General features: G+C 47.9%; 1 protein-coding gene across 6 annotated transcripts in view; it reads right to left on the bottom strand.

Moving 5' to 3' along the window:
• The window catches only part of LOC102460658 (cryptochrome-1), a 31,301-nt gene extending 13,286 nt beyond the window's left edge, over positions 1-18,015 (bottom strand). For 3 of the 6 annotated variants that reach the window (XM_075909948.1, XM_075909950.1, XM_075909946.1), the window contains exons 1-6: positions 15,399-15,491; positions 9,568-10,000; positions 6,698-6,814; positions 4,933-5,083; positions 3,182-3,322; positions 1,437-1,607 (exon numbers count right to left, since the gene is read on the bottom strand). In XM_075909948.1, the coding sequence (XP_075766063.1) occupies positions 1,437-1,607; positions 3,182-3,322; positions 4,933-5,083; positions 6,698-6,814; positions 9,568-9,989 (1,002 nt within the window). In that variant the 5' untranslated portion in view covers positions 9,990-10,000; positions 15,399-15,491. Of the gene's footprint in view, positions 1-1,436; positions 1,608-3,181; positions 3,323-4,932; positions 5,084-6,697; positions 6,815-9,567; positions 10,001-15,398; positions 15,492-17,794 lie in introns of those variants that run through there. The other 3 variants (XM_075909947.1, XM_075909951.1, XM_075909949.1) reach the window with 3 other exon arrangements.
• Positions 18,016-18,805: the final 790 nt, after the last annotated feature.

Below are 18,805 nucleotides of genomic sequence, written 5' to 3'. Positions count from 1 at the left end.
GCTCAAACTATTCCGCAAATTTGTTCAAAGTCAACCGACACTGCATGTTTCACCAAATAAACTATTTGCCCTAATTTCCTGCTCCTCCCCCCCGCCAGCTCTGTGATTCTCCCCAGAGAGCAACTCGCATCGTCATAGATACCTGTGCCCAGTGCTTTTTTTGTGACGGTACTGCCCGGTATGCAGTACTGGCACTTCTAGATGCAGTACCAGCACCTTCAGTCAGAGCTCAACAACTTTTCCCCTGGAGTACCGGCACTTTTTTTTTTTTTTTTTAAACAAAAAAAGCACTGCCTGTGCCAAACAGGCACCAAGCATTACCACATGGGCAACACAGGGTGCAAGGCTGTGGAGGTTTAAACCTATAGCAGAAGGTCATCAGAGCCATCAGTATATGCAGAGATATTAGGATGTTATGGGGAAGATATTAGGATTCCAATAGCCTATTTTTCAGGAGATACTTGGCTAGCATGGCATATTGAGGCTAATGAGAGGTTAGTTTCTACCCTGGCACTGATGAAGGTAAGTGTCTCTGTGGCCCTTGGAAAGTGATTTCATAGCTCTGTGCCCATCTTCCTAGCTATAAAGCATGGATAGAGATACTTGTCTATGTCTTGGGGGAGCAGTCAATGCTCATCAAGTCGGTTGGAGAAGAAAATATTCATGATGGTTCTATGGATGCAGTGCACTGAGGGGCCTGGAGAAGGTGCTGTGTTTGTGTGTGGGAGCTAGATATTAATTATTACTATTGGGTACCTCTTATGCAGGTTAGGCTCCCGGGGGTTTCTTTGGTTGGTTGGAAAACTCTCCAAATAGTCATCAGGATATAAAAATACCCAGGGGCAGTGTTCCCTCCTAGGACAGATTCAAATGCTGCCCAGGCAATCAGCAGAGTGCCCACAGCTGACAGCAGCCAGCAGCATGTGTTTCTACTGGTGGTGCACATCCACATAGGCCTCGGAGCAGATAACAAAATTATTCCGCATATGGATGGAAAAAATTAGAGGGAACATTGCCCAGGGTCCATGATGGGTGAAACAGAACTGCAAGACCCTGGAGCAGGAATGATGACAGAGTCCTCTGTCCCTGCCTCGTTTACTGGCAGACATTTAAGACAGTTAGATCTTTTCCTCTTGTAACCCTTCTGAATTATCTCATTGGGGTATTACAGCCGACAGGAAAACAAGATGGACTAGGACTCAGGGTCTCCTGCCTTCCAGCCCTGTGCTCAGGTGTCTCGAAGACGAATGCGCTCTATTCAATGCTCTGGTCAATATAAACCTTGACGAAGTCAATATCTTCAGAAGCATTTAACTCTCCTTGGTACTTTGGGATATGATTTGCTATTCACAGTTAGTGTCATACATTCTTGTGCACTAGAAACTGCCAACAATTAAAGAGATCAGTTCCATTCCAAGAGGAATGCAGCACGTTACCATTCTCCACTTGTGAAGTCCCTCTGCATTCTGGTACCAGTTGATTTGAAGGCAGATGGGGTTCCCCACCATTTTGGTAAAATTTGGTGTCGCCGATGCCACTGTATAGAAGAATTCTCTCCACAGAAGCTGTCCTTGTAGTGATACAGGTGGCAGAGAATGGTTCTTGGACTGTAACAGAGACACAGGCCCATCGACTTCAGCTGACCCACAATTTACACCAGCATCAAACCAGAGTGAGCTGAAAACCCATAAAACTCAATATTCCAGGATCCTCTGGGATAATTTTCTGCAACCCTCTGACCTTCCAAGATAGATTCATACTGAGAATTCCTCCCGCAGAAAAAATAAAAACCGAAGATCCTTTAAACCAGACACACAGTTGTTGGTAAGTATCAATATCAATAGTTGCTCAGCTTCATGCACTAAAAAAGTTTAAAATTCATTCATTAAAAAAATTAATGATAACCCGTGTTTTGTGTTAATGAAACACTGTGGTTTCTTTCCTGCATATGAATTTATGTGCCCATGCAGACTGTGAAAAGTCTCCCCAAAGGGTGATGTTTTCCATCATTGTTCTCAACGGCAATTTCTTCTGAAGCGCTGTGGAAATTCTGTACATCTGGTTTTGAGTTATGAAAAAACGAGTATTTTGGAAAATACAGGATTTAAGATCTGCAAAGGATGATTTGATGTTGCTTAGCTTGGCTTGCAGCCAAAATACCCATAGGTCTTGTCGCCTGGAAACACTACTTAACTCTGGAACAACACCTTTAGCTCAATTTTAGTTGGTTGAGTTACAGCCTAGACTCCTCCTCCTTCCCCCAACTCAGTCCCTTTAGCCTACACCAAAGGACAAATGATTTGTCTTGGCTACAATTTTAGCAAGTGTTAATTAGATGGAGCTAGGTAACAAGAGCTGACATCAAACAAAAGTGGCAAACGTTCAGAGGAGGGCAACGAGGGCGGGGGGCTGGACTCGATGACCTCTCGAGGTCCCTTCCAGTCCTATTATTCTGTGATTCTATGAAAATGATTAGGGGTTTGGAACTGGTCCCATACAAAGAGAGATTACAAAGACTTGGACTTTTCGCCTTAGAAAAGAGGAGACTAAGGGGGTATATGACAGAGGTCTATAAAATCATGCCTGGTATGGAAAAAGTGAATAAGGAAAAGTTATTTACTTATTCCCTTAACATAAGAACTAGAGGTCACCAAATGAAATTAATAGGTAGCAGGTTAAAACAAACAAAACAAAGTTTTATTTCAAGCAATGCAAAGTCAACCTGTGGAACTCCTTGCCAAAGGATGTTGTGAATATTAGGACTTTAACGGGGCTCAAAAAAAAGCTATATAAATTAATGGAGGTTAGGTCCATCAACGGCTATTAACCAGGATGGGTAGGAATGGTGTCCCTAGCCTCTGTTTGTCTGGAAATGGATGACAGGAGAGGGATCACATGAGGATTACCTGTTGTGTTCACTCCCTCTGGGGCATCTGGCATTGGCCACTGTTGGCAGACAGGATACTGGGCTAGATGGACCATGGGTCTGACCCAGTATGGCCGTTCTTATGTTCACGCCCTGAAATCCAAGTCCACACAAAGGTAATATTTCAAACAATATATCAAACCACTTTGCACCACTCATACAACTGTCGCCAAGAAGGAGGCTAGCTCTAATTTAGGAAAACTGTTAGATAACCACTGTGTCTGCATAATTTCCACACAATATTTTCTTTCTTACCTGTGCATAAATGTTTGATAATCTATAAAAAAAACTTCGAACTGACAAGCAGCCCAAGCTGAAATAGGGACTCAGTCCTGTAGTACTTGGAAGCAGAGAATTCGGAATTGTTTTTGGTTTAGTAAAATTGGCGACCCAGCCCTAAAAAGAAAAAGCAGCAGCAATTTTAGGCAGAACACCACAGAGTATGTCCTGTGAATGAAACAGAAAAGAACTGCGAGCAAGAGGGTTCCCCACTACATTTCCAAACACAGGCCACACAAGTTGGGGTAGGTCAAGAAATGTCACCCCTTCTTGGAGCTGGGCATTATTCATGAAGCCCCCCCAATTCAAATAAAATACAGAATGGAAGCCAAATCTTTTCCTCCATCTTGGGTAAACAGGGTTTGTCCCCTGTACTAGGGAATCAGCCAATATCACTTTCCAGCAGGCTCATCACCTGCCAAGAATCCAGGTGATACCCATGAGACAATCCTAGCCAACCAACATAGAGGGTTGCTTGTCTTGGTGCTAGTAGGTGGCCTATGAGGTCTCTGTTTGCTGTGTGGCTATAGCATACGAGAGAGACAAGGTGACTCAGACAATATTTTTTATTGGACCAACTTATGCGGGTGAAAGAGACAAGCTTTCATGCTGCATAGAGCTCTGGTCAGGTCTGGAAAGGCAATCCAAGCATCCCAGCTAAGAACAGGGTGGGACAGATTGTTTTGCATAAAGGACTTAACATTCAAGAGGAAGAAAGAAATTAACACATCTGCTGGCATAGGACAAAAGAGGCTATGGACTGTTGGAATGAGCCATGAAAGCAGTGTCTTTACCGAGTCCAGGATGTTTATGGTCTAGCAAATGTAGGAGTTTAAGCTTCAAGCTCTGCTTTATAAATTAAGGCTGCTCTGTGCACTGCAATGCAAGAGCAACAACAAAACCTGAGATAGCATGGCCACTGTCAAATCAAGCATCAAAGGCAAAGGAAGCCCCATGTGGAATACTTAGTTCTCCAACTATATCAACCTTCTGTGTGAGGCCAGTGACCAGGCTACTTTTAATCTATGGGCCCCCAAAACTCAAGTTCCCCCCAAAAGCTGACAGAAGTATTATTGTCAGAGGAGAATTCTCAATTTATAATAGGGTCCACTTGAGTGTGACTGCACCAAACTACAGATCTTTTCCTGTAGCCTGGTAGATGGCTTCTGAGATGCCAGGAGGACTTGAGTTGTTTGTTTGGAGTTGGGATGAAGCAAGTCTGCAGATGAGACCTGTGAGGGGGGAATTTGAGAGCAGCCTTCAACTCCCTGAAGGGCGGTTCCAAAGAGGCTGGAGAGAGGCTGTTCTCAGTGGTGACAGATGCAGAACAAGGAGCAATGGTCTCAAGCCGCAATGGGGGAGGTCTAGGTTGGATATTAGGAAAAACTATTTCCCTAGAAGGGTGGTGAAGCACTGGGACGGGTTCCCTAAGGAGGGGGTGGAATCTCCATCCCTAGAGGTTAAGTCCTGGCTGGACAAAGCCCTTGCTGGGTTGATTGAGTTGGGGTTGGTCCTGCTTTGGGCAGGGGGCTGGTCTCGATGACTCCCGAGGTCTCTGCCAACTCTAGGTTCTATGATTTGAAAGTGATGAGCGATCCTTTCTGACCAGCCTCCCTGCCTGATGGGATCAGACACAGCCATCTGCAGCCGGGCTAAGGGCATAATAACCTATAGCAGGCATCCAGAACAAGAGACAAAGGAATGGATACATCGACAGGGAGACTCACCTGATTTTTCAAGTGTTGTTCCAATCGCTGCAGCCCTTCACTTTCCCCTCCTCTCCAGGGGGACTGGCTCTGTTGGGGGATACCCAAATCCTCAGGGCGAGGCACCTGGTAACCCTCAACCAGGCCAAGCGCAGAAGGAGGCTTACATCTCCTAATTGAAAAGAGAGGCCTCTTTCAAAGAGAGAACGTGACGAAGGGGCAGGAGAAAGCTCCTCTGTCTCCTCTTTAATCATGGTACAGCCAGGGCAAAGCAAGCGGCGTAACCCACTCTGCAGCCTCCTTGAAAAACCACTATGGGGTGCTGTGAGCTAGAGACACAATGAGCTCGTCCCGCAGCCACTAAGGGAGACAGCAGCAGCATGGTGAAAACTCGGGGCCGTGCCTCCCTCAGTGCCCAGGACTGCACCTGTGAGCAGATGCCTGCATGCAGGAGACAAGGAGCCCCGCTGTGGTCTGACACTAGGCAGTGTCAGAGTGCTGTGGACCAGGGAATGCCCGGGTGAGCAACAGGGGACGTGCTCTCCCCACCCTGGAGCGCTGGCAAGGGTGGGGACACGCACAGAGCACTGCCGCTGGGACAGGAGTGCAGAGAGCTCAGTAGGGTGCAGAGGGAGATGGGAGAGCAGCGCTCCCGTCTGGGTCCAGCAACGGGCCTTGCTGAGCACCCTGCAGCATAGTTCTTGCACAGCACGCCGGCTCACTCCCAGTGTTTGGGGCAGGGCGGGCCAAGGTGCTTTCCGCCTGGCCGCTCCTCCCCACTGTCTCCTCCTAGTCAGGGGCAGGAAGGGAAAGCCTCCCCCTTCCAGCCTTGGGCTTGTAGCATTTTAGGGCAGGTTCCAAGCCCTCTGTTCCTGACCAACCCATTTCTCCCACCTCTGGGGATGGGCCTTCCTAGGCTGTGATCAGTTTGATCAGGGGTAGGAAGCAAAGTTGCTCCTTTCACTTGGCCTCCCCATCTGTCCCTTGCTAATCCAGGAGGAGGTTCCCTTCTGCCCCTGCCCTTCAGGCTGCTTCTGGTCTCCCAGGGCTGTGGCCCTTGGAGCAATCCCACATTTCTGCTCTGAGGACTGGCCCCAGTACTTCACATGTAAAAATCTGTCTGAGTATGTCTAGCTTCAACTTCCAGCCATTGATTCATGTCATGCCTCTGCTGGCTAGATTAAAGAGCGCTCTGCTATTAGAGATCATCTCCTGATGGAGGTGTTTCTGGATCATAGGATCAACTCATCAACTTCTCTTGGATGAACTAAATAGATCGCGCTTTGTGAATGTCTCACTGTAATGCAGGTTTTTCCAAACCTCAAATGACTTTTATAGTTTGTCTCTGTGCCCCTTCCATTTTTTTAACCTATTTTTTTAACGTGTGAAAACCAGAACTGGTGACAGTACCCCAATAATGATCTCGCTAATGTCACATACAGAGGTAGTGTCACTTCCCTACTCGTACATGATATTCTCCTGCTTATACATCCACGTATCGCTGTCTTTTGGTTCTGAGTTTGCCCAGTGTCTAGCAAAATGAGTACCTGGCTCATAACTGGGGCTCCTAGTTGCTATGTAACAACGATAATAATGTTGTTATAATTTTAGCGCTCTTAGCCACAGCTGCACATTCTTTATACATACACGCCATTATTTAATTACATTAAAATAATGCAATATATCATCTGATAGTGCCATTTATACTGGCCAAATCCTTCCCTCAGGATGGCAAGAAAGAGCTCTGTACAGGGCTATCTATTTTCTCTGCAAAAAAATTACTTACTGGAAATCCTCAGCTGTCAGGTTCCGTACAGGTGCGTTAGGGTCCCCAAGCACAGAGAGAATATGAAGAAATCTTTTGTATGTCAAGGGAGGAGTTCCACCATTCTTGTCCAAAATCCTGAACAAGACAGGACACTTTGTAGTATGAATATAAACCAAGTAGAAAATGGAAGCGGTGGGGGTCCATCATGCAGCCAGAGCTGATGAATAAACAGGCTACCATACGGAGATGGACTATTCCTGTTATGAGGTTACAGGTACAGAGGTCACAGTCCAATGCAGTCATGCAAAGCCCCACTGACTTCAATGGAATTCTCGTCAAGTGTCCGGGGACATTTGTCCTGATCCACTGGCAGGGTCAGTACTTTTGTGGGGAATGTGCTATTGCCTTTTACATTTTATTAAACAGAATATGACTAGAATTGGAAAGAGACTGTTGTTATGAATGTCAATGGATTAGACCCAGGCTGGTTTCAAACATATATTTCTAAATGCACTCAAAAATTTTTGCATTAGCCAAAAATGTAAAACAAAAGGAATTCTCCTGGCCACAGATGACATCTGCAAGAACCAACAACCCTTTCTGTGGGATGTGGTGTTTAGAGGAGTGGAGCGGAAATTAGCCTCACTATGGAAGACAGTGATAACTCAGGGCCTGAGTCATGCAATTTGCTTTGCAGGGGTAGAGCCTAGCACACCCAGATGGAGGGGTGGAGACTAAAATTGGCCTCTGTGCTGGCACAGAGAATCCTCCCCGTGGGGAACAAGCAGGGCCGGCCTTACCATAAGGCAAACTGAGGCGGCCGCCTCAGGTGCCAGACTGGGGCAGGGGAAGGGGGCGGAGGGAAGGAGGGCGCCACTAGGGCCCAGGGTATAGAAAATTGTGTCTGTTGCTGATGCATAGGTATGTAACAGAGCAGTCCCATGAGAGGAGTAGAAGAGGAAGAAGGCAGAATTGGGACCCTTCAAAGTTTTGGCCCAAGTGAGAGGATGTGGGGGCATCATTTGAGCTCCCCGCCTCAGGTGCCAAAATGTTATGGGCCAGCCCCGGGAACAAGATATAGTTTCAGAAGTAAAAAAAGACTTTCATCTCTCCCCAGCAATCACAAGCAATCCTAGATATAACCAACCCTCCAGCCAAAAAACCATCCAATTTCCCTGTCTAGTAACAATCATCAAAATATGCAGCCAGGGCAAGTTAAAACATTGAAGGTGCCCTCTTTTGTTGATCCTTGTGTCCGGCATTCAATTAGGCTGTGTCTAGACTACATGCATCTGTCGTCAGAGGCATGTAGATTAGACACATAGGCAAAGGCAAATGAAGCCGTGATTTAAATGATCGCGGCTTCATTTACATTTACATGGCTGCCGCGCTGAGCCGACAAACAGCTGATCAGCTGTTTGTCGGCTCAGCGCGCTAGTCTGGACGCTCCCCTGCCGACATCAAAGCCCTTTGTCGGCAGCCCTGTTATTCCTCGTGGGTTGAGGTTTACCGGGGCTGCCGACAAAGGGCTTTGATGTCGGCAGGGGAGCGTCCAGACTAGCGCGCTGAGCGGACAAACAGCTGATCAGCTGTTTGTCAGCTCAGCGTGGCAGCCATGTAAATGTAAATGAAGCCGCGATCATTTAAATCGCCGCTTCATTTGCCTTTGCCAAAACAACAAATCTACATGGCTCCGTCGACGGAGCCATGTAGTTTAGACGTACCCTTACTGAGGCCCCAATCCTGTAAATGCTTATCCACACAAATAAGTTCGTACATGCAAATAGCCCTCCTGAATTCAACAGAGCACTTCACATATACAGATTTACTCGCATGCATAAGTGTCTACAGAATCAGGGGATTACGAATTAACAATACAAAACACAATTTGATCTCCAGATTTGTAATGAATCTCCAATATCTGCTGTCATTCCACTTTGAATAAACCGCAAATGGTGGGGTTTGCATTTTAATTTCTTTTTTGGGCAAAAGGTTAAGTTGATCTGAAAACCCCAAATGCTTGGAAATATACAGTGATATAATCAGATGAAATGAGTAAAAAGAAACATCACTGCATCCTACCCTGCTGATTCAGATTTTGTTTTTTAAATGGTAGATTTATGTAAAGGACTGAAATAAGCCAAATGGCTAAAGGGTGCATAGTAATAAAACGTTTATACCTTAACTAGCATACCAAGCCACTGTCCCATTCCAGCTCATGCATATTCCCACTGTAAATGCCTCCTTTGCTCCCTATTGGCTGGCTAGGGTTGCCAGATGGTTTAAACAAAAATACTGGACACAATTGACATTACATCACAATCTACACTACATGTTATTTAGAAAATACCGGACATTTCTATTTTCTCAATGTGCTTCCCGAACAGAAAGCTCAAATACTGGACTGTTCGGTTCAAAACCGGACACCTGGCAAGCCTATAGCTGGCACACAATGTTACATTCAACCCAGGAAACGCAGCTCTCTGAAAGCTCAAACATTAGAATCTGAAATGGGGTGGTTCAAACTTTTTCTTTCTGAACCCCATCCTCCCATGGCCCACCTGTGCCATAACAACTGTTTTTCTGCATATAAAAACCAGGGCCGGTGTTAGGTGCTCGCAAGCCAGGCAACTGCCTGGTGGCCTCCACACCAAAGAAATTCCTGCAAAGCTAAATTGCTCAGGCTTCGCCCCATCTGGCAGGGCTTTGGCCTTCTGCCCTGGCCCCAGTGAGTCCAGTCCCTGCTGTGTGAACCCCCTGAAACCTCTGACCCTGCCTGAGAACAGCTGAGCTAAAAGAATCAGAGTCCTGAGAAATTTCCCACTGAGATTTGTTAAAGCTAAACAAACAAAAGACCATTGAGAAATTGCCCTGGGACAATTACGTACCGTCTGATGTCATAAAGAGTGTGGCCCATTGAAGAAAGCACATCAAATCCCATCTCTCCCCCCAGAGCTTGTATGGTCTGTTCCATCTCTTTGTAAAATGGTTCGATCTCGGCATCCAGAGTCACCTGGGTAATGTTCCACTTTTCAACATGGTCTCGAAGAACCGACTCATACTCTCCTTGAATGACCAGTAAGCATGAGCCCAGTTTGGTTAAGCTCCTGTGCAGATCCTCGAGGGACTGCAGCAGGAAATGCCAGCGCAGAGTCCCTATGTGCATTGCCGACATCAGGAACTTTCTATCCAGAATGTAAACTGGATACACAACCTCCGAGGACTCCAGCGCGGCCAAAAGAGTTGGGTTGTCATGGAGCCGAAGTCCCTTCCGGAAGAGATGAATGGTCCGATGAAGCATGGTGGACATTTACTTGAGATCTGTAAAAGAGGGAATTCCTGAAGCAAAGGGATTTCTGAACCCCACTAAAGAGGGAAGACCATTAACAGCCAAAATGGAACTTTGAACAGCTGTCAACATGCAATAGAACTGATGGATACACACGGTATATCAGCACTGCCAGTAGCCATCCACATTAGAGTGGGCAGGCTCAGAAGATGACATCTCGCAATACTGGCACAGCTGAAAAAGTAAAGTTCTTGGGGAAGTGTTACAACAAAAATAATACCAAACATCTGGATCGGAACATCATCATAATAATACCAAACAGCTGGTCACATCTGTTCTTCCAGATGAAATGCCCCCTCCACACATATTCCCTCCTCCTATTTCCCGCTATACACCTCCCTCCACTCAAAACACACCAGTCTCCTTCGAAGATCATATCTCCCTTCACCACAGATCTGCAAAGACTCAAAATCAGACTAAACTCTTTCTCATAGGGCATAGTGACTTCTGCCACAGCAATAACTTAACAAGAGTTGGTCCAAAACATTTTTGATACGACAGTTTCCTTTTAAAAAATGGAATTTTATTGGAATGGAAACATTTCATGGGCACACATAAATTTGGATGAAAATATTCTATGGAAAAAAGTAAAAATGGTTCCTTTAGATTAATTTCCTTTACACTTTTAATATAATATAAAACATTAAACATAATTATATACTGGGGGCTATCCCCGGCTCACTACTTGCCAGTCCCCCTCTCTCTTGTCATTCTGTCACATGGCAGGAAAAACTTTTTTATATACAGAGATAATTACTGATAGAATCATAGAATCATAGAGCTGGAAGAGACCTCAGAAGGTCATCAAGTCCAGCCCCCTGCTCTAGGCAGGACCAGTCCCAACTAAATCAACCCAGCCAGGGCTTTGTCAAGCCGAGACTTAAACACCTCTAGGGATGGAGACTCCACTACTTCCCTAGGTAACCCATTCCAGTGCTTTACCACCCTCCTAGGGAAATAGTTTTTCCTAATATCCAATCTGGACCTCTCCCACCACAACTTGGGACCATTGCTCCTTGTTCTGCATCTGCCCCCACTGAGAACAGCCTCTCTCCATCCTCTTTGGAACCTCCTTTCAGGAAGTTGAAGGCTGCTCTCAAATCCCCCCTCACTCTTCGCTTCTGCAGACTAAAAAGACCCAGCTCCCTCAGCCTCTCCTCATAGGTCATATGCTCCAGCCCCCTAATCATTTTGGTTGCCCTCCGCTGGACCCTCTCCAATGCGTCCACATCCTTTTTGTAGTGGGGGGTCCAGAACTGGACGCAATACTCCAGATGTGGCCTCACCAGAGCCGAATAAAGGGGAATAATCACTTCTCTGGATCTGCTGGCAATGCTCCTTTTAATGCAACCTAATATGCCATTAGCCTTCTTGGCTACAAGGGCGCCCTGTTGACTCATATCCAGCTTCTCATCCACTGTAACCCCCAGATCCTTTTCTGCAGAACTACTACTTAGCTGGTTGGTCCCCAGCCTATAACAATGAATGTTATTATATTTAGCGTTTTAATAGAAAAGTCTAAACAAAAGTAATGAAAATGAAATGGCTTGATACTGTAGGAAGAAATGTTTGACACTATCAAAACATAATTCACCAGAATTGTTGTTTTGTGGAAAATTTCATCTTTTTCATCTGAAACTTTTTTTTACAAAATACCAGAACTTCTAGAAGAATGGGATTTCCAGTTCCCCACAAGTCTAGTAGTAACCTCGAGACATATGGCACAAACAATCGCATTCAAAAGTTAACAACACTCATGTCATGACTATAAATTCTAAGACGACAATATACTGCACATAGGGAAGAAGAAATTAAGAACCAAACCAGCCAGATTGCTGCAGATCTCTACAAAGAAGCTGTACTCACAGTGTATCCCACTACAATGTGATATTCCAAACATAGCAGATGCTTTCCAAAGAGAAAATCTGGGGACAATCTCAGCTCCTATAAATTGCCATAGCTCAGCTGAAGACAACAGAGACATATGGGGCGGGCAGGGGAGTCAGAATCCCCCCTTAGTAGACCTAGCACTCTGCTTCTCGGAACCCCAAGCCCATATCTTGTCACACGGTCTCCTCCATCTCTTTTGGAGATGGAAGGAGAGATGTCGGCTTGGCAGAGACATACCAGGGCAAGCCCATGCAAACACCGGTGTCTCTTGGAACACAATGCATGTGTAAAGTGGGCTGCCATTGTTACGGAAATTGGGAACCACTGTAGCTTGGTGGGTAACCTGTCCTCCCCTTAAGAAAATGCTGGCTTGCAGCTCTGATGCTAGGTATGTCATTTTACATCAGTTAAGGATCTGCCCCTGTGATGGCGCGTCGGGATTCCCCCGTCTCCTGCACCCCAAAATCGCACGAACAGACTCCGCCAGCCAGTAGAAGTGAGGGTGGTTTATTGCTTCTCCAGGATACAGCACAGCACAGATGTCATCAGGTTACAGGAACTGGGGCTAAGAGGCCTCAGTGCCCCCCTTGAGATGGGGGGATCCCAGCCCCCTCCCCAGCTCCTTCTCCCCTGCTTTCCAGACAGGAACTAACTCATTCTCCTCCAGCCCTGCCCCCCAGCCAGGGCAGCAACCACCTTCCTTTGTTCCTCTCCATGGGGGTTAGTGGTCAGACAGGTTGAGAGATCCCTTTGCATAATGACTCATCCTGTTTTGCTGGGCCGTGGTACCCACTGCAGCCAGTGGGGGTTACCCCAGAGCCAGCAGCATAGAAACCAGCCAGGTACCCCCACTACGTCACAGTCCCTCACTGAACACCAACCAGTTCTAGAGAATCTAGAAGTAACAAGGTGCAAAGGAAGCTGAAGGAGGAAGAGATGTGTAAACAGAGGAACCCTGCCTCATTCAGTGTACACACAGTGGGCACCCCAGAAAGAGAGGGCTGTGTGGAACATTCACAGCACTGAAGGCCTCCCTGGCTGTATACTTGTAGGTAAATTGAGGCAGTCCATGGTATCTTGCTGAGAACTGACAAACTCAAATCCGAAAGTATCAGGCCAAGCTTGGGAAGCATACGGTTCAACAGTTACTGTGACCCTGGTTCCCCTGGCAACTACATTCCAACAGGGTCTCTCTCACTTTGATGAGGCCTGGCTGGTACCAGCCAGGCTGCACGGGTTCTCACTGTCTCTTGTGCTTTCAGATTAATGAGCCTGAGTCCCAAGGACTGTGCCAGAACAAGATGGAGTCATCCCGCTGTAGACATCACAGACCAGTTGTTTGGCTGTGCGCAATGCACCCATAACAAAACTGTCCCGTGTGTGTGGTTGTGAGACAGGGGCATGCAGTAACTCCCAGAGCAGATTAGCTGAGGCAGAGTCTGGAAGAAGTATCCATCAGAGGTGAAAGTAAAACAAGATGATATTATTGTTACTTGCTGGAGGGGAGGGATATTCCACTGGTGATTCTTGCAAGGGCAGGTGCATCAAAGAAACAAAACTACCTTCCAAAAAACAAACAACCCCCTCCCACTAATATCTTACTGAGAAAAAGAAAAGGAACCTCTCAGGCCATCCAATTTTCTGCAGCGGCACCATGGTACTATGGTGATGGTTATAGGAAGAAACTGAGTTGTAACAATAACTAGTTTTTATCTAGTGCTTTTCATTTATAGATCTATAATAACTTGACTTGATTAACCCCATTCCCCAAAGGGGGAAACTGAGGTACAGAAGGGAAAGTGACTGATACAAGGTCACTCGACAGGTGAGTTGCAGAGCCAGCAATAGACCCCAGGTCTCCTGAGTCCAGGTTCAGAGCTCTGTCCGCTAGGGCACACTCTGGAGGACGTCACCCTGGGAGTGGACCTGTCACTGCCGAAGGAGGAGGGAGGTGCGGGGAGAGCAGAGGCAGACTGTTTCACTGTTGGGATGGCGTTAGTACAGGGGTTCTCAAACTTCACTGTGCTGTAACCCCCTTCTGACCACAAAAACTACTGCACGGCCACAAGAGGGGGGGTGAAAGCCTGACCCCAATAGCCAACGGGGAATGGGGCAAAGTCCAAGGGCTTCAGCTCCAGGCAGGGGGCCTAGACACAGAACCCTGCTTCCTGGGGCTGAAGCCTCGGACTTTGGCTCCAAGCAGTCTAACGCCAGCCTTGGCAAATCTATTACCATGAGGTTGTGACCCACCTTGGGGTCCTGACCCAGTCTGAGAGTCCCTAGGTTAGTAGGCTCCTGAGCCGTGTATCATGGCTGAAAGAGAGGAGGCTTGGAGGACCCCACTGTGATGACCACTTAAGGCAGGCAAAGGGAGCAGAAAAGGGACAGGAAATGCTGGGTGTGTGTGTGTGGGGGGGGACACAGGTGAGATAGAAATAGAGGGGCGTGGAGCAGCTGGATTGTGCCCAGCAGCACTAGGCTTTCATTGGGAGCCCTCTCACTGCTGGAGGCAGGGCTGGAGGAATATCCCACTGCCTCCCCCCGCCCCCCTCCCCCCCCCCCCCCCCCGGGGATCACTGCCTGGGGGGCGGGACAGGACAAATATCCTACTGACAGTCAGGAGTGGGGCAGGAGGAATATCCCACTGCCACTGCGGAGGGGAGGGGTGATATCACTGCTTGGGGGGCAAGACCCAGGGGATTTCACTGCTGGGGGGGCAGAGAAGGGCAGCTATCCTACTGACAGGGGGGGGGGCAGGAGGAATATCCCATTGCCACCCGGGGGGGAGGGATCACTGCTGGGGGGGGGGGCAGAGCAGGGCAGATATCCTACTGACAGTTGGGGGGGCAGGAGGAATATCCCATTGCCACCCGGGGGGGAGGGATCATTGCTGGGGGGGGGGGGCAGAGCAGGGCAGATATCCTACTGACGGGGGGGGGGCAGGAGGAATATCCCATTGCCACCCGGGGGGGAGGGATCACTGCTGGGGGGGGCAGAGCAGGGCAGATATCCTACTGACAGTTGGGGGGGCAGGAGGAATATCCCATTGCCACCCGGGGGGGAGGGATCATTGCTGGGGGGGGCAGAGCAGGGCAGATATCCTACTGACGGGGGGGGGGGGCAGGAGGAATATCCCATTGCCACCCGGGGGGGAGGGATCACTGCTGGGGGGGGCAGAGCAGGGCAGATATCCTACTGACGGGGGGGGGGCAGGAGGAATATCCCACTGCCACCCGGGGGGGGATCTCACTGCTTGGGGGGCAGAACAGAAGGCCCCACGGCCACCCCCGGGGGAGGGGCTGTGGGCCCCACAGTGCGCAGGCAGGAGGACTATCCCCGGTCCCAGCTGTTCCACGGGGGCGGGGTTGATTGGCGACGCCCACGTGTCCCTTAGAGGGGGAGGTTAGGAATGTCTCACTCTCACTCGGAGGGGGGGATAGGGAGAGCCCATTGTTCCCGGAGTAGGGGGGGGACTATTACCTGTCTCGCTCCTCTGCCCCGGCCTCGTTTCCTGCTTCCGCCGGCAGGGACCGCCCCTGGGCCTCAGCTGGGGATCCCGGGGGCGGGGCTGCCCGCCCCCTCCCTGGCCCAGCCGCTCCGCTCCCCTGGCTCCAGCCGTGCCGCTGGGGGGTGGCCGCGCCGCGCGCTCACTGGCCGGGGGTGGTGCCCAGGGGCTGCGATGCCTAGTGGTTAGCCTCCATTCACTCCCCCGCAGGGTCGGCAGCCTCCTGACCCAGCCTTTCCAAGCTGTTCTGCACTCGGTGCATGTTTAAGGGGCTGTGCCCAGCCCGATGCGTTAGCCCTTTGCATGCCACTTTGGGTTTTGTATGCCCCATCCCAAAAGACTAGGGTTTGCCTACTGGGGTAAATGATACCAGAATAAGGTCAGGTGTGAATTCAAAGTGCTGTAGTTAGACTGTACTGATGGAGCCCCTCAGGTGGACACTTATTCTGGTTTAAGATTAACTGGCGACGTCTAGACTGGCATGATTTTCTGGAAATGCTTTGAACGGAAAAGTTTTCCGCTAAAAGCATTTTCGGAAAAGAGCGTCTAGATTGGCACGGATGCTTTTCCGCAAAAGCACTTTTTGCGGGAAAGCATCCATGGCCAATCTAGACGCGCTTTTGCACAAAAAAGACTCGATCGCCATTTTCACAATTGGGGGTTTTTTGCGCAAAACAAATCTCAGCTGTCTACACTGGCCCTTTTGCGCAAAAGTTTTGCACAAAAGGGACTTTTGCCCGAACGGGAGCAGCGTAGTATTTCCGCAAAAAGCACTGATTTCTTACAGTAGGAAGTCAGTGCTTTTGTGGAAATTCAAGCGGCCAGTGTAGACAGCTGGCAAGTTTTTCTGGAAAAACAGCTGATTTTCCGGAAAAACTTGCCAGTCTAGACATAGCCTTTGGGTTTAGCTTTTATCCCCTGCCAAAATGACAAGCAAAACAGAAAAAGGCACTCTTAACTGGAGCAAGTGTCCACATGCGAAACTATTGGCGTAATTACCGCACTGCAAATTCACACCCTGTCTTACACTCATGTAACTTCCCTATGTAGGGAAACCCTAAGAAGCATGCTTTATAATTTGTTCTGAGGTTTTGGTTTGGACTTTTGATGACCTGGTTTCATTATTAAGCTATTTAACTGGATTCAAATGATAAATTGGATTGATTTTGATTAAATTGTTGAGTCAATAAACACGGTTTCCCACTTAGAACTTACTTTTGGTACTAATCTGTTGATATAATTCCAGTCCATGGTTGCAACTAACTTCAGGCATGACTTGTTGATTTGATGGAGGTATTTAGCGCTAATAATGATAGCTTAGTGCCAGTGATAATTTCTTCTCATTTTTAAATCTTAAATTAAAAGTTTTCACCTACTACATATGTAGTGTGTGTGTGTCCAGTTTTCTGAGTCTGTTCAAGAACTCCTTGTAAATGATAAGAGCTAATACCACCAAATCTGGTGTGCAGCTTCCTCTTATCATAACGTAAAGCAAGGCACTAGGACAATGGGATTTGCCTGGAATACAATTGTTTCTCATAAAAACACACAGGGAGAAATCTGCTAGCAAGTATAGTTATACTGCAGAATGATCACAGGGGGGCAGGCGCATGGGTGCAAGAGTGGCTAGCTAGGGGCAGTGCTCAGGATGATGCTGGCCAGCCCCAGGTAGCCGCTGGCCAGGCACCATGCTACCACAAAACTCAGACAGTTCCGGGGAACTGCTGGCTGGGGATTGGACAGCCTTCTGCACACTGTACCCCAGCCCTGACACCCACCACCTCCTAACCCCCTGCCCTGACTCCTGCACCCCTACACCTCTGCCCTGAGCCCCTCTTTACCCAAGCAATGCTGGGTAAATGTGTTAGTATGATTTATTAAAAAAAACAACAACAACCCTGGTACTGATTGCTTTCAATAAGCAACACTGGCCCAGAACCTTTAAGGGCCAAAGGTGGATACCAGCCTGTTGGATTAAAAGTCAGACTAGAGCCCCATGGTAAGTCTGTGGTTCTCCCAAAATGCATTGGGTGGCTGAAGAATGAGGGGGTAGCAGGCCTAGGGCCTGTAGTGCTGTCCCACAGTGCTCGGTGGTGGATGAAATAGAGATTGGCACATATCGGGTTCACTGCAAAGGGGGATAGGGCAGGGACAGAGAGGGTGTCAGTCCCCTCTCTGATGGAGGGGTCAGCCTGTTTCAGTGCAGTAAGGATCACAGTAACATCATTATCACTATATTGAATATAGAGGCAGACTGGATGGGAGCAGGGTTCCCCCTAAAAATCTGCAAATATCCCATGGCCACAAGCCTGGCCCAGCAAAAAAGACTGTCATTTCCTGATTTACTTGCAGATAGTTTCATGTTATTTACCTCCTTCCTGGTGATCCTTGGCCCTTCCCAGAATCAGCCGTTGTCTCCTTCCTGGGGATCTTCAGGAGATTTGCTGGGATCAGCCCTAGCTCCTTCCTAAGGATCTCTACGTTATGCCAGCTTCCTTATATAACAATAAGATAAAGAATGGGGTCATCAGGCAGAATTTAGGTCACTACAGCTCTGCTGGCAAAGACTGCGATTGTGATTATACAATTTCATGTAACTGATCCAACCAGAGGGAGGAACCTTTAGACAGGCTTAGAACTTCAGGGCAGAATCCACAGGCAAAAGAAACTGCAGCCTCTTCTCTATAACAGCTGGTATAGCTGTATGTATTTTGATGGATTTTAAGATATTTAATGCATTCAGGGCAAACTTCAGTTATTAAAGAGCTGAATGGATCCTAAGGCTGGCAGCATGAGTAGTGAAGAAGTCGGTTATCTTACAATGAAGTACTCTAGTGATCAGGTTTGGGTTATTTAACTGCTCTACTATGATGTCATATTGGTGCTTTTGGGGGAAGGGGAATTTCAGAGCAAAATTACTGAAAAATTGTGAGATCTATTTTATAATACATTTCATAATAGCTCCCACACAACATTTTTCACTATTTTTTTACATGCTATTTTTCTATACTCAAATGTAATTGACATTTTCAAAAGCTTGTACAGGTTGCACAAGAGTGAGTGGCCCTGGTGCAGTTATTGCGTTAGGAGAGCCATGCCTTCGGACACAGCTAAGGGTCAGTCACTAGTTCTCACACTGCAGTGGCTGACCCCTTGTGGCCCCATCAGCAGAACGGTAGCTCCTCTGACACCCTCAGGGCCAGGGGGGCAATAGTGGCTGCTGAGGCCCACAGGGTGGGGTAAGCAGGTCGAGAAGCAGGGACCGATGATCAGTGCTCCCAGAGGGGTGGGGAAAGCATCACTGGGGTTTCTCGACAGCAGGAAAGCAATGGGCAGCTGCCAGTTTCTTATGAAAAGTTGGTGTTAGTGTGTGTGTGCTGTG

Source organism: Pelodiscus sinensis, chromosome 27 (assembly GCF_049634645.1).
Source record: "Pelodiscus sinensis isolate JC-2024 chromosome 27, ASM4963464v1, whole genome shotgun sequence".
Taxonomy (NCBI): Eukaryota; Metazoa; Chordata; order Testudines; family Trionychidae; genus Pelodiscus; species Pelodiscus sinensis.
Note: the sequence above shows the minus strand (reverse complement) of the source record. Positions and strands in the feature narration are given on the sequence as shown.